The sequence below is a fragment of the Sander vitreus genome, chromosome 20, assembly GCF_031162955.1.
Source record: "Sander vitreus isolate 19-12246 chromosome 20, sanVit1, whole genome shotgun sequence".
In the NCBI taxonomy this organism is placed as follows: domain Eukaryota; kingdom Metazoa; phylum Chordata; class Actinopteri; order Perciformes; family Percidae; genus Sander; species Sander vitreus.
In genome coordinates, this window is record NC_135874.1 from 24,238,942 (window position 1) to 24,264,187 (window position 25,246).

The window sequence follows — 25,246 nt, forward strand, 5'->3', positions numbered from 1 at the left end:
GTGAATGTGGCTGTTGCTTCCGTTTGGTATCATATTTGAGAAATAGTCTGACTGGTTACAGCGTGTCCTCCATAGTGTGTACAGCTTTTGTGTCAGTTAACAATGAAAATGGGGCTCCATATACAGTATAGAGGCTGGACAAAATAACACGAACACCAGCCAAAATCAAAAGCCCTGCATGATGTTGCTAATCCTCTATGGTCGTTTCTAAGGCAACAGTATATGCAAGTGTAACTGTTGTGAAATGTATTTTACCATGCGTTCATGTTATTTTGTCCCATGTGTATTTAAGACCGAGACTAGAATAAGAGAGTTATTTTTTATTCTGCTTTAGTTTTGTTGTTTTTTTTGTTTGTTTTTTTACACATTTTTGCTTAATTTTACAATGTGGTGGGTAATCCTGTTATTTTGTGCCAAAAAATCTAAATATACATTTGTCTATTTTTATGCACCAGTGGATCATACCAAATGGTTCGCTTGATCTGGTGAAAGCAATTCAACCCCAAATCCATGGAAGAGAGAATAGGCCAGTTAAAAGCCAGAAAATTACTGTGAATTTAAAGCTTTAGTGCGTAACTTTTTGATATTAATGAACGTCCGTTACATTCAAGCCGTTGCCAAATGAGTTGCTACAAAGCTAATTAAGACTATCAGCTCCACACAACTCTCTCTGGATTTCTCAGTACGGCTGTGTTCAGAAACTGCTTTCGCACGCAGAAACTCGAGTGAAGATAATTACCTCTTCTGAAGAGTCCATGTTTTTTTAATCCTCCGTGTCCTCCTTGGCTGCTAGCAACTGTGTGGAGGAGGGGTAGGGGTGATGCACAATCACAGAAGGCTTGTATCATGTGGACGCGCTGAGTTTTGTCATTACTTAGAATTCCTCAGGGGGGAGACAGAAACTACGCACTATAGCTTTGACAAACAGTTTCACAGAAACGGGTCATTTCAATCTAAAGAAAGACAATGTTTTATTTCCTACAAAAAGATGAAAAGAAAATCACATGCTTATTTCCATGTGTAACAGTTTTTCTAATACATTCACATATTTACAATCAACAGTGTGTGGCATTGTCATTGCAGTTCTGCTTTAAAATGTGAGCCCAAATCTATACAGGTGATGCTTATGTACAACCTAATGCAGCAAAGTACAGTTTGTGTAAAAATGTAAAAACCCTATCAAGTCCTAAAAAGATATTCAAACTTTACGATAGATCATTTTTTTATCTACAACAATAAAAATGAAACCTCTTTAGTCTACAGAAATCTTTGGATTGTGGGAACATCGGACTTCATATTGCAGCTGTCAATAAACGCTATACATTCATATTGGCCAACATCATGATCAGAAAAACTGACATTGGAGCGGTTGTAGTCGAAAAGTACCATAAAGTGAAGAAAGGTATGCAGCATTGAAACAGGGCTGAGTTCTCACTACATGCAGTGAAAACAGAGAGGGGAGTCTTTGGTATATAGTGTTTGAAATCAAGTGGCTAAAAATAAGCAATATTTTTTACACTACTATAATAGTTTAAATGTTGATCCAATCAATGGTTACCCTCCTCCAAGAAGGGTCAAAATACCACAAAAAGGTGCAGCGATTACAAAACCCCTCCTAGGCCCCCGTGTGTGTGTGTGTGTGTTCCACGGGGTTCATCAGATCACAGGATATCCAAGGTCCAAATCTGGTTCACTTTTCTCTCATCGTATGTATTGAGGATCACCTGGTTCTTGTCATACTGATGACCGCCTAAGAAGCAAAAACAATAAAACACAAGTCAGTGTTTTGTTTTTTTGAACTAAAAAAACATTTGAGACTGTTGACACCAATGACAAGTCGGTCATTAAGGAATCCAAATAATGAAACCCAGTTATTTGGTATGCACCTCTTCAATACACCAGGAGATGGAGCTGTTGGTTCAGGGCTGACTGCATCTCGATCACATACTGACATAGTTGAACCTTTTCATTTATTCCATTAAAACGTTACTCGACAAACACATGTTTGAAGTTAAGACTAAGCTATCTGACCTTTGACCTCCAGGACCAGGCTAGGGTTGAGGTGGCAGCGCACTCGGCCATCTGGGGTGACGTTCCACAGGTGGTTGCCTTTGCCTCGCTCCGGGGCAACGCAAAGCCTGCTGCCCTCCATCACCACACTGCCTGTGGTCTCCAGGCAACAGTCGTCCACCAGCTGGAGACATAGAGGGCATGGTGGTTGAGGATGAAGATGTGTGAGTAAGTATCGGTTCATTTTCCTTGCTGCTTAAAATGTATATTGTGGCAGACTGGTTGCCATTCATTGCTTTTGTAATTCTTTCTGAGTGAAAGAAACAAACTCTAAACTACACAGCTCTCATTGGATGCATTCCACTGATGACTCTGCCTTGCTACCACCATCTCCTTAATGGGTTATTTCATAACAGAAAGTAATATATTCAGGATTCAAGATCAATTTTAACAAATCTAATGCTTGCCTCTTACATATGACCCCACAGGAAAAATGTATAGGTCCTATCCTTTCCCGGGGAGTCCATTGGAAAGGGGATAGATGTTTTGTTTTTTATTTCAAGTAAGTGCAGTAGCAAAACTGTAAAAAAAAATAAACCTGTGGCCGGGTTGGTTCAGTGGTAGAGCAGGCGCACATATACTGAGAGGTTTATGCCTCGACGCAGAGGTCCAGGGTTCAAATCCGACAATTTCCTGCATGTCTTCCCCCTCTCTCTGCCCTTTCTCACCTAGCTGTCCTATCAAATAAATAAATAAAGGCGGAAAAAGCACCCAAAATAAATAAAAAATAAATAAATAAACCTTGCAATGTTAAGAAATCCTTTAAGAATCTTTGAGGTAACATTAAAAAATAATAAAAAATAAAAAATTAATAAAAAATAACTCGTCATTGTCCCATTGCTTAACTTTCCACCGAACTGCGTTGAAACCTGTTGAGAGGTTTGAGATATCCTGCTAACAGACAGACGACAAACTGGATTAAAAAACATAATAACCTCTTTGGCAGAATTAACCAGTGGAATGAATAACGTCTGTTGGGAATACATGTTTTTTCCTGCTTTGCATATTGTCTTGATCACGCCCTTGTTTTCAGGTACACAGTTAGCTTAAAATAACTGTGCCAGAGTGTAGAGTATTTTCATCACGACTACTACTGGAACGGTTCCTACAGAAAGTAACATCTGTTACACACTTTTTGTGCAAAAATGTAATATTTAGGGATCATGTGCGGCACTGACACTGTTACTGTAGGGAGAGTGAGCGCAACCACAAGACTGTCATAGAGCAAAATACTAAAGATAATAAGGTGAATATTAGACTTTTAAGGTCATACTAAACACTTCTGTATATCCTGAATGTGCTGTTTGAAGAAATTGTTTGCCTTTTTAAAGATTATTGTTTTTGGCATTTTTAGGCCTTTCATTTGACAGGACAACTTAAGACATGAAAGGGGAGCAAGAGGGGGGAATGACATCGGCAAAGGGCCGCGGGTCGGAACCCAACCCACAGCCACTGCGTCGAGGACTAAGCCTCTGTATAAGGGCGTGCGCTCTACCAGGTGAGCTACCCAGGCGCCCAGGCCTTGAACTTTTTAAAGCAAATGTATCTCTGTCTGTTGTCCCTGTGGGCTTCACTAAATTTCCCACAGACGGTGTGGGTGACTAGATGATTTGGTGTAACCCCCGACAAGTGTTTTTTTTTGCAGTTTTGCGTGGTGTCGGTATAATGTTGTACCTTGCAGGTAAGCTGCCCGTCCCGATAGAGCCAGACCTGCTCTAACCCTCCCGTCTCCTCCACAGCCTGAACCCTCGTCAGCTTGAGGTCATCCAGAGTTCCTGTCAGGGACATCACACATCCGGTCTCCCTGTTCCGCAGACGGAAGTACATCTGCTTCTGTTGGAGGAAAACATGCAAAACCACATGGTTAGATTTAATTTATGAACACATGTCACAGTATTTTACAACTAGATGTGTGACTAGTTTTTTTGATCTGACTTGATTAATAGAGACAGTGTTTTTATTTGGTATTTTACTTAGTCGTTATTATGTACTTCTTATCCACGTGAGAACTGAATCTAAACAAAACAGAGACACTAACTTCATGTATGAGACTTAGTTTATTATTACTAATAGTCTAATGTACTATTTTCTGATGGGCTCATATCCCTCCCTCCATACCTGGGGTAATGGACGTAGGGATCCTAATTGCTGCCTGCCGCTGAACTTCCACAAATCAGCCACTTCACTTGGCTGGAGAAGCAGCTGTCGACCGCGGTAGTTACTGCCTTCATACAACACCCACCTAGGGAGAGGACGGCCATGGGTGTTAGTTCAGTTTCATGAATATGCATAGAAAAAGAAAAAAAGAAATAAATCACACATGAACAGTCTACGTATATTTACATTTCAAGCTGAGCTTCATGATTTATGATACATTTGTGACATATCTTATTGACTTGGCGACTTTCCTCGCATCTTTAACATGTTTACTGTTCTTAATGAGAACCTGTCCAGTTCAAAAAGCTAAGCTAACACTATTTAAGGAAATTGCACGTGTCCCTGTCAAACCTTCTGCAGGAATGTGAACATTTAAATGTTTTTCCACGGATCCTTTTGCATTTCCTCAACACTTCAGTGGTTAAAGGTCGAAGAGCTTAGGTTAAAACTTTGCTAATTTAAACATGTAAATCGCCAAACATAACAAGGTTTGACTAGTTTACATACATTAAAGGTATACTCGTATACACAGCTGAAGAGCAGAAGTTATAGAAAATCAACATTTGTGTGTGCTTAAATAATAAATACCGTAGTGTTTTAAATCAACTTACCATAACTATTAAAACATTCAAAAGTTTCATTTTGTTCAGTTAGTATGTCTATTTTATGACCTGTCAATCAAGCTGGGATTAAAAGCAGGTTTTGACTGTGTTTTGAGTGATAGGGTTGGGCGAAAAAACAATAATATAAATATATAATTAATTAATGAATTAGTTAATATAAAAGGTAGCCATTTTGATTAACTGTGCCTTTAAAAGGTGCTCTAAACGATGTCACACGTTTTTTAGGCTACATACATTTTTTGTCACATACAGCAAACATCTCCTCACTATCCTCTAGCTGCCTGTCCCCTGAACACACTGTAAAAAAATGCGGTCTCTGTAGACAGCCCAGGCTCCACAAACGGCAACAAAAACAAACTGCGCCAACCTGCACCACCAAACATAACAAACAGTGTTCCAGCCAATAACTGACAAGAAGGAGTTGTTTGAGCCATCACCGCAGCAGCGTTAGCATGTAGGCTACTTCCACAATGCACGTTCATGACTGTTTCAGGAAGTACGGAAGGGAGGGGGAGGGGACGGGCTGAGGAGGAGGGAGGGGCGAGCTAGCCTCCGTTCTGTTTGACAATACTTCGAACGTCAACAAGAAGTGACGTCACCCAACATCGCTTAGAGCACCTTTTAAAAAGATACCAAAAACATAATAGTGGAAATGTTTAAAAAGTGACATACATTCCTCCCTCCACCACCAGGGAGCGTATGCGAGTGTCCATGCCTGCCTGCTGCAGGTTCACAGCTCCATTAGCCAACACCACTCTGCGCCCTCTACAGCCGACGTTACTGAACAAGACGATGGAGGGCAGAGAAAACTCCTGGAGAAGAAGACCAGAGCATTTATTATTAGTTTCATCCACAATCACTTAGAATTCTTCCTTTATCACCAACAACGCAGAGTGAGCTTCACAAAGGGTCCAAATATAGCAGACGGACAATACTCACATGTCCAAGGGTCTGTATGGAGCGAATGGTAGAGTCTGAGGACAGGAAGCCCATGGCCTCTGTGTTGGGGTATTCTCCCTCCTCCAACACATATATGTTCTCTGTGAACTGAGCTCCTTCATATGCCACAAATCTGACACAGAAAGACACAGGTGCACGCACACATTATTGTTGTCATATTGTTCTGTTCAGTTTTTCCAATAACTATCATCTTTAAAATCTATTCTCATCATAACACAACTTTATACACTCAGTGTCACTTGTATTAGTGTTTTCTACCATTCTATCATTAGGTTGTTTGTTATTGTCACTCTAAGGTGGAACTTATTAATCCAAATGTTGCTAAGTTTATCCATGATTTTTGAACCAAGGGCTGTCAAAATTTCCTAACTAAAGAGATGCATGTGGAATATAAACTTTGAAAAAACAAACAACAAATAAAACGTTTTCATCTGGCAAAAGTCATTTTTTAATTTGGTGCCAAATAAAGACAGCATCCAATCTTCAGCCGTCCACATCAAATCTCTAATACCCAGACAGTCACTGACAGTTCCAGGTAGTGTTTGGTGCCTACCTGCCAGCCAGCACCTTACAAGACTTGGGTATGAAGTCCTCATTCAGAGCTGCTGCGCTGTCTTCAAGAGCCACCAGCCTTCCCTGGAAGTCTGGCTCAGAATACAGCTGCATCTGTAACACACATTAAAACGGAACTAAGCGACCCAGCCAGGGCAGAAAAGAAGACGGGAAAATGGGTTAATCTGTTTGATTTAAAGTATTAATTGGAGGGATAATACCTTGAATCTGGTTGTTACCATCAGCGGGTCCTATAAAACAGACAGGCGGGAGGTATTAACATCCTTTAACAACTTTTCACTAACAGAGTTGTTAATAAAATGCTCATTTAGCTGTTGCTAAGACTTATTTCAATGACATGACATTTACTTAAAACATCACAAAGGCAGACTCTGTTTCCAATGTGAAAAAAAATTTGCCACATCCCGCTTTTAACTTTTCTTACATGGAAGACCGGCTGTATGGATGAGATCTTGAAGTTCTGGGCTCCCCAGTCCTCTGGGCTTGCATACAGGCCTCTCTCCAGAACGTAGAGCTCTCCACTGAATCCAGGCTTCTCGAACGCCACCCACCTGCCAGGGAAACGCACAAAAAGATCCTAAGATGCAAAACCCCACAGTGACAGAAGTCTTGTATTAGAGACAGACACAGGTAAAGCTGTCTCTTCATAATCTGATTGGTTCTCTCATTAAATCACTGACTTGGGCTGTATTCTGTGCTACCATTATAAAAAGAGGAAGTCAATGCTTCTAAAGAGGTTGTAAAACGATTCAGCTGGCGAGGCAGATGTAGTAAAGCAAACAGTAGAACGTTACATAAAGAGGTTGATAAAGGTTAAACAAACTCACTCAGCTCAAACATTCATCTGGCTGATTGACAAAAATCTGTTAACTAAAAAAACTTGTGCCTTATGTTGTATAGATATTATTATTTAATATAAATAACTGACTTAAAATGTGTTCAAACCATTGTGAAACTTAAACAATAGCTACTTAACTTCTAAAAAAACAAGCTGCACAGAAGTGTACCTGGATCGAAGCCTCATTTTTTTTTATTGCAGAAACTTCGAAAAGAAGCTTGTAATGCATACCTTTAATAGTAACGATTCTAGGGCTGCAACTAACGATTATTTTCATAGTCGATTAATCTGTTGATTAGATTCTCCATCATTCGATTAGTTGTTTGATCTCTAAAATGTCAGAAAATGGTGAAAAATGTGGATCAGTGTTTCCCAAAAGCCCAAGATGACGTCCTCAAATGTCTTGTTTTGTCCACAACTCAAAGATATTCAGTTTACTGTCACAGAGGAGAGAAGAAACTAGAAAATATTCACATTTAACAAGCTGGAATCAGAGAATTTTTTACTTTTGTCTTAAAAAATTACTCAAACCGACTAATCGATAATCAAAATAGTTGGCGATTAATTTAAGAGTTGACAACTAATCGATTAATCTTTGCAGCTCTAAAAGATTCTCTCCTCTTATTCACATCAGTGTGAATCCTAACCCTCGAGAGATGGAAGCTTTTGTCATGCTTTGTCAACCACGACATATGAATTACAAAACTTTATGTCACACGAGATTATTCATAATTGTATCCTCTAGGGCTGTATCTGTGTGTCTGTGTGTGTGTGTGTGTGTGTGTGTGTGTGTGTGTGTGTGTGTGTGTGTATACAGTGCCAGAATGCTTACTTGTGTATAAAAGGTGAGGGCCACACGCCCAAACACTATAAGGGCGTGGACAACACAGTCAAGATGTTTCCACTCCATCTTTATGCATTGTAACTTTGTGAGTTATTGTTTTTTGATTGTGTGCTTGACTTACACTCCACCCAAGACGTTGACAGACTGAGTTTTGCCACTATGGCCGACGTCCTCCATGCTGAGGACGGGACCCAGCAAGTCCACGTTGCGCCCCAGTTCATCAAAGTGCCGCTCACTGAACAGTTTAACGTGAGGGGAAAGGAAATCCTAGGGAAGACAATTTGGTGAAATTATTAGAAAGTAAAAAGCAACTTCTTTCATTTCAAGTTCTCACTGTCCAGGACAAAACGCTTCCACACAGGAAACAAACTCTTTTAGGTTTCCAGTTCATTAAGAATAAAGAGGGGCAGAGCAGGCACTGTTTTAATGACCAGTGAACTCTAAAAGGTAGAGTGCAGAAACAACACAGCAATCAGTGCTTAGTGCCAAAGAAACAAGACCAAACAAATCTTGCAGATCATCATTTCAATGTGTCAATAATAATGCGGGAGATACTCACTGTGCATACAGGCCGAAGTGACAGGAGCCCATCCTCAGATCCTCCCCAGTCACTGCAGTGAGGATACTCCCCCTCCTCAAGGATGTACTGCTGGCCTTCCAAGTCTGCCTCTTGATAGCCCACCCAGCTGCAAGGACAAAACAAAGACATATCACTAAAATGTCACAATTAGTTTAAGCCATCTCAGGGTTTCCCCCAGAAAATGCGTTAAGCCCTGTGGCAAGTTTTTACAAGGGCCTGGCTCAGGCCAGTCACAGACTGACGGCCCTAGAGTTTCTGTAATAACAGAATCATTGAAGGAATCGCAAAATTGAGAATTTAAAAAAGCTATACAACCGATTCCATTGGGCCCTACATTAAGTCAGTGCTAAAAGCTGACTGGAGATTTAAAAATATGACTACATCCAAGTTTCCAACCAACCCACTCCACTGTAACTGTAGTTTAAAAAAACGTCTTCAAAATACATTTAAAATAATATTCTCAGTGGCTAAGGCCCGGTGGGCTACCACCTTTATCTTAATCTTATTTGAATTTAAGAAGACAAAATATCCTAATGGTTGGCTGCCTGACGACGATCACTGCCCTGCATCTATTGACTCAACAGATACTTACAGACCACCAAGTATCTTTAAAGACCCCACTGTAGACAATGTCTTCTTGTTCTCGTCTGGTTTGCCTGTTTCCTCCTCTTCCAGCTCTTCTTGCAAGTTGTACGCATTGCTGTCGACCTCTATGCACTCTCCATCAAAGTTGGGCTTCTCAAACACTAAGGCCTGGGTGAAAGAAGTTAAAGATGAGCGTTAGTTGTAAAGAGAGGCCTTAATGCTTTTACACACTGGGTGCGTGACGAATAACCAACACGAAAATGCGGAAAAACTCGACTGCAAAGTTTTCATACCTAAACCTTTTTGTACCGGGTAGCGATGTGAATTTGCGACAGCTGCAACGCAATAAAAAAGTCTGAATAGATTTGCGCCAGCTCATCATCCAGGGATGATGAACTTGATCTCCTCCTCCTCACTCGACATAAGAGGAGATTTTCCATTTTTATTTTATTTTTCATCCCAAGGTAGAGAAAGAGAAGAAGAGTTCCAATGCCTCATGTGAGGACACTGGCTTGGCCGTGTCCTCCTCCCCAGCTCCACCCTCTCGTCCAAAAATCGTCACACATCTGGTTTCAAAAAACCAAGATAGCGACAATACATCAAATTTATGTAGCTCTTTTCTAGGTACTTAAAAGTCGCTTTACAGAGCAGAATAAAAGATAAGAATAATAAAAAATATATACAGTTAAGAGCCTGGGCTAGCTAGCCAGGCCGTGGAAAGCATTTGTCAAGCCTATGTGTTAGGTTTCTATAAATAGCACATATTAATAGATGCAACAAATGTAATGCAATGCAAACAAACCTTGAATTCACAAGGATGCTCCACCATTATTGGTCCCTGTAATGAAAAGACAAACATTTGTCAGACCATGACAATTGACAAAACGACAGTATAGTGGAAACTTATATCATCTATTTCATGTACTGTACCATTCGGAGAGGTCTGAGAGACCCGATGAATGGCTCAGGGAAACCCCAGGACTCTGGGCAGGGATACTCCCCCACCTGCAGCACTCCAACAAAACCTCCAAACCCTGGATCACTGTACACCAGCCAGCTAAAGGCACACAGAGACATGGGAGAGAGAGAGGAATAAAGGAGAGGAAGGAAAGGGGGAGTAATGACCATTTAGGGCCTTATTTAGTGACTTTAGTGATAGACAAACCTGTCTTATCCTGTTACACAATGAAGGGACTTAATACAGTATCTCTACACCAGCTAAAAAAAATGAAGTGCTAACCATCAATAATCAGCAGCAATTAAAGCTATGACAAGCACAAGCTTTATCCCGCAGATTGCATTTCTTCATAGACAGAGAACAGATTTCCCAACAGTCCCAGAAAGCTTGCATCGTTGTGATCTTTAAAACTAAAACCTGGGTTAGCTCACCTGGTAGAGCAGGCGCCCATATATAGAGATTTACTCCTCGACGCGGCAGCCGCAGGTTCGACTCCAACCTGCGGCCCTTTGCTGCAGGTTATTCCCCTTCTTTCTCCCCTTTCAAGTCTAAGCTTTCCTATCCAAATAAAGGCCTACAAATGCCCAAAAGATAATCTTAATAAAAAAATAAAAAAAACTAAAACTTTAGTAGCAGGGTTGCCACCAACAACATTCCCTTTCACACAGAGATTCCGCAAAAGCGCCACAATGAAGGTCTGCATTTAGCTACTCGGAACGCTGCCTGTGGTTCAACTCATGCATCGTACTGCATGTAGTCTCGCCATGGCAGCGGTTCCTTACACAGACGTCAGTTCGGCTCTGTGACTGCCTCCGTTGGCTTAAATGCGCAAGAACTCTGTCCGATCAGTCCATCTTTGTAACTTTTACACAGACGGTGCCTCTGTGTGAAAGGGGCTATAGAAACTGAAAGACGTTTTCATAATGCAACAACCCCATTTACATACATACCTACATTCCCCGTTACTTTAAATGAGTGACACAATAGAGCCTTTGGCTGTCAGTTGAACTTACACTCCAGAATGAACCTTAATGGAGCCGGTGGTCTGTGGAATCCCATAGGACCCAATCTCTACAATGTCGTCACAGTACGATGACATCCTCCCCAACCCATTTACCTCTGCAAACAGGTCGATTTGGGGTATGCTATAGTCCTATAAAACACAAACATTAAATTGTGTGAGAATTTCATTACAAAAAAGGCCTGGTAACAGGTCATTTGAAATGTTTAGTGCCAATACATTACCAACATGTCTGAGTAAGATATAATTTGTTTGATGCTGTACTTTATGTAATGCAAAAAAAAGTTTCAACTTTTATACTTAACAAAAGCCAAACTTTCCTTATGTTGAATCTAAATATAAAAACTGCACCTTTATGAAATGCAGTCTAGAATTGGCAAAATTGGAATTAAATCAGAAACTATCTGATCAAAGAATAACTGAAGAAGAGTACAAATCTGAGCAAGCATTCAATGCCAGCTTTTGGTACTAGACATTTTTCAATACTGTCACATTTCCTTTTCGGTCGATACCAAAAAAGTATTTTATAGTGTTTGATACCTAGCCCTTCTTACAAATCCCACAGGGATCATATGAGGTGGGAAACAACATAACAGGCCAAATAGTTACAATAACAATATGGAAACAGTATGACAGACTGACAAATGAACAGGTTAACTTACTCTAACTGCCAACTGAATAGAACCTATGACCATAGGTGCTGTTGGTACAGGCTGACCCATCTGGTCTAGTGTCGGTGGTGTTCCCTCCTCTGCCCACATATTCACTAAGTGCTCTGTGGGACCTTCCTCAAGTGCGATGATACGACCCTGGAAGCCAGGTTTTTCAAAGAGGAGCCAGCTGAAGAAAAAGAGAACTGCATCATTACGTCATCTAAACAAATCTGAAAATGTTTTAGTTCATGGATCGCTTAAGGAAACAATAAACAGCCTTAAGGATTGCGCCATTAGATACATGCTTACAGGGACAAAGAGAAACACAGAAAACAAGTGGAAAGGATCTCGTAGGACGGCTCTTAAACACGGTCAGTGCAAAAGTGCCAAGTGCAGACATAATGCCTGGATAGTCATCTACATTATACTGTATAAGCAGGTTTTAGGGAACTATATTTATGATCATCAGCATTCATATTACACCTGCAGGTTTACCAAAGACTCTTACCATCCTCTGATAACTCTGACTGAGATGACAGGGGAAAGCTTAATTGCGGTGGCATCCTCTAGATCACAGTAAAGTTCAAACGGCTGCCCTCCAAACTGAGCATGTTCATGTATCAGAATCTGGATGAGGAAATACATTTGTCATTAAAATATATAGCAGCAAACAATGTATTATTGACACAAAGAATTATAAAAATGCAAGCAAATAACATTTAATGATACCTTTCCAGGCCTTTTGTGAAACCCTCTTACTGCAGGTATCTGAAAGAAAATGTTACATTTTGATGATGAACTTGATCCTTTGCTTTAGAAAAAATACTTTAGTCCTCAAACAGTGGAGCTAACTTCATTTGTTAGCCTCTTCAAAGTCGAATCACTTCTAGGAATAAGAACCATTTCTTATCACCACCCGTCATGTTCCAAATGTTTTCATTTGAATCTTTTATCAAACTATTTCAACCATTCATTACTTTTTACTATCTATTTCAACCATTTATCCATTACATTGTATTCAGGTGTTAAAGCTTACTATATATTATATATATATATATTTTTTTTTAACCAAATAGTAATTTCTATTTTATTAAATTAGTTGAGCTACTTTAACTATCTTTTCACGTATCCCATAGCAACTGCAGAAGTACCCCCTGGGGTACAACTTGTTTGGGAATCCCTGAGGAGAATACACATTGTGATTGGAAGAAACTTAAATAATTGTCTAACAGTTGTAATGCCAAAGTTCTAAAGGAAGAGACATGAACACTTGTTGTGCAGTAGGTAGGTATCATCCATGCACACTGTGTTCATCTTAACCCAAACACGGTTTTTACATAGTTCTCCTTTATTTGCATATTAGTGCAAATGTCCTATTGTGACGTTGCAGTTGCGCTTTGAGCTGATCTAGGCAAAGATTCTCTGGGTAAAATTCCAGATGGAGGACGCGCTCCTTTGACCTGTCCTCACTTGCAAATGATTCATGACTTCGTTGCAACAGCAGCAAAAAACAAAAGAACAGTATATAGAACGGAGACATATCACCATGAAAATGAACTAGGAAATATCAATGTGTTGTGTAAAAGCCTAGCAGCCCAAAGCCTGAATGGTTCTGAATGACTGTTATTTCTTTTTTCTAAAGAATGTTTGTAATAATTCGGAAAAAAACTAACTGAAGCCACAATGAAATAAAATATTGAAATTCCTACCTTAGTCCTAGAAGTAGTAAGTCCATTTCTAGAAGTCTGCTGGCTATTGTTGCTGGTTGGAGGCACTCCTGCAGGGCCCTTCAGGCTCACATCCACATTGGGTACTCCTGCTGTCGAGGCCTGGTCTATCACAGAACCCTCAGGATTCATTTTAGTTTTAGTTGTCTGCGTAGAGCCCTGGGAGGCCTCAGATTCTGATTTGTTCTTCTTGAGGTATTTCTCCAAATGAACAGGCAGCTTTATCTCAGAGAACAAGGGCAGAGGAGGAGAGGAGTGGTTGGGTGCTGACTCACTACCTGTACCTATACCACCACCCACAAGTGGGCCTTGATCTACACCTCTCACACCCTGCTTATCTGCTTCAACGGCAGACAGAGATGAATCAACAACTTCCTGCTTTGCAAGTGAGAGCAGGCCCTGTTGTTGGTTAGAACGTGTGCTATTTGAGGCGGCGGTAGCTTCCTCTTTGGTCTTCCTGGAGGAATGAGGGGAACTCAGTAAGCTGGAGAGGATGGACATCCTTCCAAGTCGTGACGTCAGCTTCCCAGGCTCTTCTGCATTGTTTTGTCCCTCTTCTTTTCCTGCTTCAACGTGTGTCCCCTCGTTGACTCCATCTTTTCCTTCCACCTCATCAAGTGATTTGATATGGTCTCTTGATGTGTGCATGGCATTATCTTCTGCGCATTTTTCTAGGGTCTGTCCTTTCCTATCGGCTGCTTTTTGTTTAAGCACCATAGCTGGGGAAGGATCCCTAAAACTTTTGCCAGTTTTTCTTAAGCCAAACTGGAATTCCTCTGGATCAAACGTTCTCTCAAAATGGTCCTCCTTGATGGCTGGCAGGGCAAAAGGTGGAGATGGGGACTTTTTACGAACATGCCTCTTTGGAGGCAGTGAGAACGGAATGCTGCCCTCCTTAATGCTCCTGATAAAATTCAAATCAAAGTCATCAGGCTCAAGAGAGTTATCCTCACTGGCTGAGGCATTTAGTCTTCTTTTATGTTTCTTCTTCTGTTTTTGATGCATCACATCTAACCAGCTAGATGGAGATTCCTTCTTTTGCTGAGTACTTTGAGATGTTGAAGGTGGTTCCGCTGTCGCAGAAAGAGACAAACTGCCATTGAGTGTTGGCTTTGAAGGCTTTTGTTGATCACTGAGGTTTATGGTTCTCTCTTCTCTTAAAGTCTGCAGTTTCTGTCTCAGATCACCATCTGTCTTTGTTTTTTCCTTATTCTTCTGAGCATCAGGGCTATTAAGTACTTCATCTGGAACAGTGGGCTTGTCTTTTTGTTCTTCACCACCTTTTCTGCTAGATGCATCTTTTACAATAATGCGTTCCGACTCTTGCTTGCCATCTATCTTTGATGCTTTCATCTGCTCATGCTCCTGCTTTGTCACTTTGTTTTCAACATCAACATCCTCTTTAATTTCTTTTCTTTTCTTCTGTTTATTATCAGTCTGACTACCGGCTTTTTCAGTTGTGAAAACAGCTGGGTTAGCAGTTGGGGCTTTGAAATCTGTGGATTGTTCAGAGCTTTTTTCGGGTTTCTTTATCTCCACATGTTCATCTTCGACAATTGAGGGCTTCTGGTCCTTTTGGCTGCTAACTTCAGAGTTAGCATTCTCAATTACAATCTCATTCACCCGACTCTTTATTGGTGAATCCTTTGTTTCAGTCCTCTCTTTAGCTCCATCAGCACTCTGAGTTTTACTACTTACATCTTTTAGTTTTTGAGTTTGGCTTTCTGATACCTTCTTTGGAGCTTCCGGTTTAATTGTTGTTTCATCCACCAAACTCTTATCTGATGAATCCTTTGCTTCAGTATTTTCCTCGATACCGGCAGCACTCTGAATTTTGGTGCTTACGAGCTCTATTTCTTGAGTTTGGCTTTCTGATATCTTCTCTGGAGCTTCTGTTCTTACCATTTTCAGTTCCTGTTTTAGGTCAGTATTTGGACGTTTGGATTCTGTTGATTTGCTTATGTCTGGTTTGGTTATGTCTGCATGTTGATCTCTAACAACTATGGACATCTGATCTTGTACACCAACCTCACTGTCAGCATGCATAATTGCAGTCTCATTCGCCAAATTCTTTATTGTTGGATCCTTTGTTTCAGTCTTCTCTTTAGTACCTTCAGCACTCTGGGTTTTACTACCTACTGCTTTCAGTTCTTGACTTGTATCCATTTGTAAAACTTCTGTGGTCTTCCCTGGAGCTTTTGCTGTCTCAGGTTGCTGTTCTTGGTTAGCATTTGGACATTTGGATTCTACTGATCTAGAAGCATTTTCCTGTGTTTTTTTAATGTCCTCATCTTGGTCTCTAGCAATTAAAGTCTTCTGTTCCTTGGCTCCATCAGCACTCTGAGTTTTGCTGCTTACATCTTTTAGTTTTTGAGTTTGGCTTTCGGATATCTTCTCTGGAGCTTCGGTTCTCATTGTTGTTTCATCCACCAAACTCTTATCTGATGAATCCTTCGCTTCAGTATTTTCCTCGATACCGGCAGCACTCTGAATTTTGGTGCTTACGAGCTCTATTTCTTGAGTTTGGCTTTCTGATATCTTCTCTGGAGCTTCTGTTCTTACCATTTCCGGTTCCTGTTTTAGGTCAGTATTTGGACGTTTGGATTCTGTTGATTTGCTTATATCTGGTTTGGTTATGTCTGCATGTTGATCTCTAACAACTATGGATAACTGGTCATGTACACTAACCTCACTGTCAGCATGCATAATTGCAGTCTCATTCGCCAAACTCTTTATTGTTGGATCCTTTGTTTCAGTCTTCTCTTTAGTACCTTCAGCACTCTGGGTTTTACTCCTTACTGCTTTTAGATCTTGACTTGTATCCATTTGTAAAACTTGGCTTTCTGTGGTCTTCTCTGGAGCTATTTCTGTCTCAGGTTGCTGTTCTTGGTTAGCATTTGGACATTTGGATTCTGCTGATCTAGAAGCATTTTCCTGTGCTTTTCTAATGTCCTCATCTTGGTCTCTATCAATTAAAGTCTTCTGTTCCTTGGCTCCATCAGCACTCTGAGTTTTGGTGCTTACAACCTTTATTTCTTGAGTTTGGCTTTCTGATATCTTCTCTGGAGCTTCTGTTCTTACCATTTCCAGTTCCTGTTTTAGGTTAGCATTTGGACATTTGGATTCTGCTGATCTAGAAGCATGTTCCTCTTTTTTTTCAATGTCGTCATCTTGGTCTCTAGCAATTACAGTCTTCTCTTCCTTGTGCCTCCTAACTTTGGAGTCAGCGGTCTTATTTGAAATCTCATTTGGTAAATTCTTCATTGATAAATCCTTTGTTTGGCTATCTTCTTTAGTAGTATTAGTTCCAGAGCTTATGGCGTTTAGTTCTGGAGTTTGACTCTTCTTAACAACATCAGCGTGTTTGTCCCCCTGATTTGCATCCTTATCCCTGACCTTCTCATCTTTGGCTAGAAGAACTTTGGGTTTCTGTTCATTTTTCTCTGTTGATGTCTTCATCTGCTGATCTTTGTCCTTATCACCAGTGTCTGCATTTTCTTTTAAGACAATCTGACATTTCTGCTTTGTATCAACCACACTGGCTGTATTTTCATGGATTGCACTTCTTGCTTGCTCTGCTTCTGTCATCTTCTCTTCCAGGGCAGCCGTAACTACTGTCTGCGGTCCCTCCTCTGAGTCAGGCTGTAAACGATTCTCCTCTGATGATAGATCTGTTGGCTTCTGTGTTTTTGTAATGTCTTTCTCTGCTTCATTCTCGATAGTTATGCCCTTAAGCTCCTTTTTGCAACTGTTCTGTGAGTCAGTGCTTTCCACTGCTGCATCATTCAGCTTTTCATTTGGTTTTGAGTTTTTCTCCTGACTTTCAAATTTTCCTGCCAGTAAAAGAGGCTCTTTGTCCAGCTGATTTTCAACATTCTTGGGCATTTCACAAACAACCTTTGTTTGAATTTCCAAAGCCTTTGCTGGTTTCCTGCCAGCCTCCTCTTTACTTTTCTCCTCTACCTCAAAATCGTTAACTAAATCTCTGCTTAACGTGGGCAATCTATCATTTCTAAGAATGATATTTGTGGTTTGATCCTTCAATAACTGTTTTTGCTGCTCTTCACGGGCCAGATCATCAACTGAAACAGCAATGGAAGTGGCTAAAAGTACATGTTTTGGCTCAGCATCTTGGTCTTTTGAGTCCAATTTAGCAGGAAGACTATTTATATTATTTTCTTTAGAAGTGACCTTATTTGTTTCTTCAAGGGAAACACTATTGGGCATAACACCTTCCTGACCAGAGTGGGTGATTATGTCACAGTGAGTAATGTCAACCACAACAGGTTTGGTTGACATATTAGTTTCATTCTCATGAGCTGGTATTGTGTCCTGAGCCCAAACTGCAGAATTTGGCTCTGGAAGGCGTCTCTCCTGGATTAAATCTGGTTTTGTCTTACTTATTTGCTTGGTTGTCTCTAAAATGTCTCTCTCTTTCACTTCTTCTGGACAAATCTTTTGTGAAAACTGTGTTTTCTGTTCTTGTGCAGTGTTGTCACTTTGAATTTGAGATTTCTTAGATGTAGACTTAACTTTTTGTTTGGTCTCATGCTGCCCTCCCTGGCAATCACTCTCAGTATTAGTATCGGTAACTTGCGACTGAGATGGATTTGCCTTGGCAACTTCTCTGCAAGGCAATACCACAGTCCCTGGGCCTGTAACTGGTGTAACTTTTACTGGAGTGTTTTCTGAAATAATCACATCTTTTCTTTGTATTGGATGGATTTTTAAAATCTCCTCAGTTGCAGGGCTGGTTATGCTCTCCTCAAATTCCTTTGTCTCTTTTCCTTTCAGCTTGTTTTCACTGGTATTGGACTGATTGCCTGGGAGTTTTATGATGTGCTGTTGTTCCTCTGTAGATGGAAACTTGAATCTTAATCTGTCACCACTAGTATTGTCTTTCACATCTGCTGTGACACTCTCAGATGCTTTGACAACGGCCTCTGTGTTAGTGTTCTGATTTGAGTCCTGTTTAGATGTGGATGTGCTTGCAGAACTCCTAGTTGGTGAATGTTTTCTGGATTTTACTATTTGACTCCTTGTAGGAAGCTTGCTTACAGATGATGAGGGATCAGCTGAATCCTTTACCGGACTTTTGTGGTGTTTGATGTCGCTCTGTTTGGAGAGCCTCGATGAGACGGTTTCCTCTTGCTCGGTAGGAGGTGGAGAGACACAAAAGTCACTTTCTTCCTGGCTAATGCTTCTTTTAGAGAGGTGTTTGGATAGTCTGGTCGACAGCATGCTTCCTGCTGGAAACACACACACGCATGCACACAGTTTTAATACAACAACAAAACAAACTATCTTGAATGACGAAAAATGTCCTCGCCTTAAAGAGTAGTTCCATAGTAGTTGCTTGTTGTTTGCTTTCTTGCCAAGAGTTGGATGAAAAGATTGATGCCACTCCTATATCTGTGGGGTAAATATGAAGCTGGTGCTGGAAGATGATTAGCTTAGCTTAGCATGAAAACAAAAAGGCCTTGATCTGTCCAAAGGGAACAAAATCTGCCTACCAGCAACTTTAAAGCTCATGAATTAACACGTTAAATCTACCTTATTTAAGTTTAAAAACAACATGTTATAACGTGTTACAAGATCTAACGTGTTAATTAGTAGGCTGAAGAGGTGCTGGTAGGCATTAGGGCTGTGCATTGGCAAGAATCTGGCGATACGATACGTATCGCGATACGATTCAATATACGCGATACGATTCAATATACTGCAATATATTTCGATACTGTGCGTAAGGCGATATATTGGGATTTTTTTAAAGTATAATTTTAGAAAAACTAATATTTAAAAAAAAGACATGATGTCCATAAAAGTCAAAGAATTTTACTTTAGGTAAACAATTAAGTACATAGAAAATCCAACTGCCAGTTTGGGATTGTGGTTCACAGGTTCTTAGTGAGCTAATTTGTATATGCTAAAGTAGGCCAAAGTTCAGCCATAGCTACGTTGTTAGCTTCTAGCAAAAAGTCAGGTACTGTTAGGAACTGTTAGGCAAGGACACTAGTGGTGCGTCTCAGCATAGCCATCTAGCGGTAGGGGGTTTAAACACAACATAAATGTGAACCACTGTCTTACATGAATATTTTTGCACAAATTTTTGCACATTTGCAAATTTTTTGCACATATTTTTGAAAATTGATATAGTATTGCTAAATAAAATATCGCGATACTCAAGTGTATCGATTTTTTCTTACACCCCTAGTAGGCAATACTGCTAAGTGAACAAAGCCAGGCTAGCTGTTTGCCGTCTCCAGTATTTGTGCTAAGCTAAGCAGACAGTAGCTACATATTCACCTCCCAGATATCACAGTCATATCAATCTTATCTTTTAGTAAATAAGCACATTTCCCAAAATGTCTAACAATTCCTTTAAAACACAAGCAATTGTTAAACCTCAAGGTAGGGCTGGGCGATATGGAGAAAATCAAATATCACGATATTTTTGACCAAATACCTATATCAATAGGAATACAAATCAATATCGATACCGCAACGATATTGTAGTGTTGACTACTGGTGCTTTCACAAAATATTTACAGAATGTGATTTTTGATAAATAATCATCAGTAAATGTTGACCTAATGACTAAGTAGGGTAAAGTAAAAATAATAGAACAGCTACAACAGTCTGGTAAGTTCAGAAAATGACATAACTTTACTGTAATGCAGCCTTTAAAACCAGGAAAAGACAACACTTATGCCATATTATGATATCCAAAATCTAAGACGATATCTAGTCTCATATCACTATATCGATATAATATCGATATACTGCCCAGCTCTACCTCAAGGTGAACTTTCAATGTTGCTCTTTCGTTAACTGTCAACAGAGAGGCCCAATAAATTTGATATAATGACGATGAAGTGTAAACAGTACTAGAACGACAGATTTCCTATCTGGCATACAACATGTTGTGATCGTACGGTCTTACCTTTTTTGGGACTTTCAGGGAGCGGAGGTGGTGTCTCACTACCAGGTCTCTCGCCAGGAGTTACTTGCAGCTTTTGGACAGGCTTGGATCGGTCTGAATCTGTCTGACCAGATGTCATTTTTTTATAGTTGGTGCCACTTGTTTTAGTTATCTCATCGTTCTTCTTTCTTGTTGGAGATGAAATGGGCAACCTACTCTTTGATGCCAGGGAGGCATTATTCTCCAGACAGTTTTGCCCTTGTTTTTTTACATCCAGGCCCTCCCTGCCAGTTGGCTGTCCTGTTTTAGTACTATTCTCCTCGTGGTCTTTCTCCACACCATTGAACAGGTTTATAGAGTCACTGTCCTCATCTGACTTTTCTTTAATAAGCTTGGTTCCTGTCTTTTGTAATGTTTTTGTGGGAGAAATGGCTCCTGGCAGAGCTTTCCCTCCCTTGGCTTCTTCAAAACTGTGCTTCCTGCCAGCTTTGGTTGTAGTGACTGGAGATTTCAAAGCTTCTTTGGTTTTGGGTTGTTTCTGCAGTTTAGCAGTGAACACTGGCCCGGAGGCATCAGTCACTGATGTTTTATCTGGTGTCACTGGTGATTTCACATCAGCATCTGATGCTGACCTTTTGGGGATTTTAGACTTTGAACCTATCGGACTTGAGGGACCACTGGTGCTTTGATCTTTTAATGTTGGTAGCATATCATTGCTATGTTCCGTCTTTGGTGGCATATCACTGGATGTTCCCACTTTTGTGCTCTCTGTGGAGGCCTTAGCCTTTGTTGTCACAATTTTGGCCTTGCTGCCAGCTGCTAAGGATGGGGTCTTTGCTCCACTTGCCGTGGTATGCAGACTTTTTGCTGCTGCTTTAACCCCTCGTTTAGAGGTTGTAACCTGGTTAGTCCCTGGGTCTCTTACCCCAGATCCCACCGCTTGGGACATGTCTGAGGTTGCCGAGGTATTTTCAAAGTCAGAGGCCTCACAGTCTGTTTTTTCTTTAACTAGGGGTTCAGGAGTATTTGTGTCAGAGTGTGTAGTCTCATCTGTTGTTGGAAATGACTCAAGGTTGGCTTCCTTGAGTTCCACATTGTTGTTGTTTTGGAGTCTAAAGGGAAAGAGAGAGAGAGAGAGAGAGAGAGAGAGAGAGAGAGAGAGAGAGAGAGAGAGAGAGAGAGAGAGAGAGAGAGACATTAACAGAAATATTTTAGAGTAACCTTATACTGCATGAGCCTTTAAATAAGGAACAATGAATAGTCAATTTCATTTTATTCTCCTGTTGGAATGGTAAAGTATATTCATGCAAGTAAAATAACTTAAATGAAAAGTTTGACAGTTTGAAATGCGCTTCGTCGCTTTCTTGCTTGTTAGATGAGAGGATTGATACCGCTCTCACGTCTGTACAAAAAATATGTAACCTAATTTTCCAAAATGTAAAGTAAATTAAAAAAAACTTTATTATGAAGTTTTTGGTGTCTTTACAGAAAGTTTAAATTGAGGCTTTATTCCATTTTTAACTCAAACGGTGAAGAAACTACTGTTAAAACTGTGTGTGGTGAAACTTCAGTTATGTAAAATAATTATGAAGGTAAATATGTTGCAAAATGCGAGAGCTTGGAAACTTGGAATACGATGTGAAAACTTGTAGAACACAAATCTGAACTTGTATGTTGAGATTGTCACTGTCAAGTTTGTTTTGCACCACATTTATCGCAAGAAGTGTGCAAAAGTCAAGGTGCAGATTCTTCACTTTGTGTGATATATTTATGTAAATATCAATTTACACATTTGTGATTATTTTCTTCTGTGACTTCAGATTTGGCTCACTTGTGAATATTTTATACAAATGAATATTTAAACATACAAGTTTCGCTTTTGATTCCACCAGTCCTTACATCAAGTCTTCAATCTCTAGCAACTTATTTACCTTTATAAATAACCCCCCCTGCAGTAGTTCTGAAACTGTAAATCCAAGTCTTCGTGGTGTACTGTAGACTCACCACTATTCATTCTTTTGAGAGCCTTATCTGTATGAATGCCATACCTTTTTTTTCCATAGGCATGTGTCTAAGTGTAACGATGTAAGTCAAACAAAAGTGTGCAGGCAGTAGTCGCCAGTTGCCCGTCAGATTGTAATGAAATACTTATTCAGGTAGTGAATATACACCATAGGTAAACACAGCAAAGGTGACCTTCATTTCAATTGAAACTTCTACAATAATAAGACAATAAGAAAAGTAATCCTGACTCCATTATTTCTACATGTATAGTTTATTAAGTAACAATATGCTTTTTATGAATTTGCAGTGTAAGCTATATTACTTTATACAAAAATGTCACTGTTTTTGTATGATTAGATGTACTGTACATGAATATTTCAGTGCAGGTTCAGCCCTTTATTGTTCTCCTCTGGTACAAGGGAGCTTGGGAACTCAGAGCTCAGGTTGCATGCAGGCGTAGCTCTCTTAAGCTGCCCTGCTTTAGGTTTCCTCCAGGATCAAAGGGAATATTAAACAGTAACCACAGAAAAATTGAAATGGAAAGGTACTCACAGTTTCCGTTCTGTTGTTTCTGAAGTCGAAACTCCGCCGAGCTTTTCTCCCGCTGATTCGTTCCCATCCAAACTTGGCTCCGGGCTAACGTACACCTTGTGGGCAAATACCTTGTGCTTCGAAGGCAGATTTACAGTCTTGCGCGTAACACGAATTTCTCTCGATCTGCGTTTCTCCTTTTGTGAACTTTGCTTTGAGCCTATGCCAGTGTCAGGCTCCTCTGGCTGTGGCAAGGTTGTTTGGAACTCCCCTGTAGTCGGTGCCAAGTAGATGGCTGATTCTGGCAAGCTGCCACTGGACGTCAAAGTCTCGGAGGGGGTAGAAGCCCTTCTTTCTGCAGCGCACTGGGGGATTGAGTCGTCCTCAGCAATTACTGTGACAGGTATAGCCAGCACGGGAGGAGAGTCCGCTCTGAAGCCTTCCTCCCCTCGTTGAATTATATCCTTCTCTTTCTTCCCCTCCCACTCCTCTTCCTCCTCAGCCCCCAGGTATGTTTCCACCCATATGGCTTTGTGGAGTTGGACAGGAGAAGCTCCTCTGGGCACTTGCTCCTCCTCAGGTGACGCGCTAAATTCTTCGGCTGCAGTGTCCCAAGAGAATACCTGACCCCTCCTCTTGTTTTCCCTCACTATGTCCGGGGAGTTTTCATCTCCCTGTTGGGTCGAGATGAGGTGTGAGGTGGACGACTGAGAGCCTAAAGTTATTCCTCTCAGCACAGTCCTGTGCCCCTTCTCTCCAACTTTCACTGATCTTTTATTTGACGCTAAGCTTATAGAAGTCAAGTTAGGTGACTTTGGGGTCTCAGCTGCCTTGGAAAGGGGGGTGTTCAACGCCAACAGCGTGGTCCGACCAACTGCATTATCCTCACTGTAACGCTCTGTATTCTTCAGGACATTTTCATCCAAACTGACCTGCAGCCTCTTGCTCACTTTCTCCACCACTGACTCGGCAAAGCCTAGTGTTGAGCTCGAATCAGCACTTGGATGAGTGGTAGTAGCAAGATCCAGAGTGGTGGGAGTCACATTCCCAGAATTGCTTCCACCGCTGGCTGTGCTAACCCTGCACACGTGCACCTCCCTCACACTGCTTCGGCCACTGCTGTTACTATCTGCGAACGGGAGCTCTGCTCCGTCTGTCAACAGAGAAGCCACGCTTAAGGTGCTGGGACTGGAACTGAGGGTGTCAGCATACTCTGCTCCCGTTCGGTCTTCTCCATAAGAAAACCCTGTTAGCTGACTGTCTTTTCGAGAAGGAGTTGGTGTCTTTGGGCCATCCTCCTGTAAAGACTGGAGTGAATGTGGAGACAAGGGGGACGTTGGGGAAGTTGAATCGGAGGCCTCTGAATGCCGCCTGCTGCTGCTCTTTCTTCTCCTGTGGTTAAAGAAATTGCTGAGGCGATCGAACACTCCCCTCTTGTCCTCCGAACTCTGAAAGAGGACACACAAGAAACTGAAAGATATATAGGAAGATAAATATTGAGGTGGAGAGAGCAGTCGGCAAACACTTTTTTCCTTGGCTTTGCAAAAAAAACAACTTAAGGTATGTTCTTCAACAGATATCTAGCCAACAGCTAAGTTAGAAAATTTGACATAATTTGCCATACATTTCCTTTGAGGAACTACAGTATGTATGGAATACTACGCTCACACACAGGTTAGATGCTATTTACACTATCTGGAATTTAGTGGTTAAGTCACTAAACAATGCACTTTTTCAATTTCTTAGGAAAAACTATGACCTAACTGAAAAGAAACAAAATAAAATCACACACAATTTCAGAACAGGGACAAGATAAGGATGGATAAAATATATAAGAATACTACTGAATTAAGTTTCTGGAGAGATTATGTATAGAAAATACAGATGCAGTATTTTATCACACAGATTTAAAATATAAGTTAGTGATTAGTGACAAATGTTCGAGACAATGTGGCCAAAACCATGTCTCATTTAGTCATATTTCTTTGGTTTTGCTCAATGTAACAGACATTCTGGGAAAAAGTAATTACAGAATAAAAAAAATTTAAAAATAAAAATAAACATTAATAGGCTTATTCTGGATTAGGGATGGGTATCAAGGACCGTTACTTTCGGACTGCTCAGTACCAAAATATCGGTACGCTCCTTGACCCCATACTTTTTTTCAAACTGCCGGGCACCCCGCAGCTCATATGGGTGT

General features: G+C 40.6%; 1 protein-coding gene across 3 annotated transcripts in view; it reads right to left on the minus strand.

Moving 5' to 3' along the window:
* Positions 1-1,027: 1,027 nt before the first annotated feature.
* crybg1a (crystallin beta-gamma domain containing 1a) overlaps positions 1,028-25,246 on the minus strand; it is a 51,501-nt gene continuing 27,282 nt past the window's right edge. For 2 of the 3 annotated variants that reach the window (XM_078276821.1, XM_078276823.1), the window contains 21 exons: positions 23,068-24,494; positions 20,533-21,623; positions 13,572-18,838; positions 12,592-12,630; positions 12,371-12,489; positions 11,872-12,049; positions 11,202-11,341; positions 10,161-10,287; positions 10,033-10,068; positions 9,238-9,398; positions 8,625-8,751; positions 8,187-8,332; positions 6,808-6,934; positions 6,584-6,613; positions 6,364-6,476; positions 5,790-5,922; positions 5,523-5,662; positions 4,189-4,312; positions 3,745-3,903; positions 2,032-2,194; positions 1,028-1,750 (listed from right to left, as the gene is read on the minus strand). In XM_078276821.1, coding sequence (XP_078132947.1) covers positions 1,662-1,750; positions 2,032-2,194; positions 3,745-3,903; positions 4,189-4,312; positions 5,523-5,662; positions 5,790-5,922; positions 6,364-6,476; positions 6,584-6,613; positions 6,808-6,934; positions 8,187-8,332; positions 8,625-8,751; positions 9,238-9,398; positions 10,033-10,068; positions 10,161-10,287; positions 11,202-11,341; positions 11,872-12,049; positions 12,371-12,489; positions 12,592-12,630; positions 13,572-18,838; positions 20,533-21,623; positions 23,068-24,494 — 9,936 coding nt within the window. In that variant the 3' untranslated portion in view covers positions 1,028-1,661. The remainder of the gene's footprint in view (positions 1,751-2,031; positions 2,195-3,744; positions 3,904-4,188; positions 4,313-5,522; positions 5,663-5,789; positions 5,923-6,363; positions 6,477-6,583; positions 6,614-6,807; positions 6,935-8,186; positions 8,333-8,624; positions 8,752-9,237; positions 9,399-10,032; positions 10,069-10,160; positions 10,288-11,201; positions 11,342-11,871; positions 12,050-12,370; positions 12,490-12,591; positions 12,631-13,571; positions 18,839-20,532; positions 21,624-23,067; positions 24,495-25,246) is intronic. The other variant, XM_078276822.1, reaches the window with a different exon arrangement.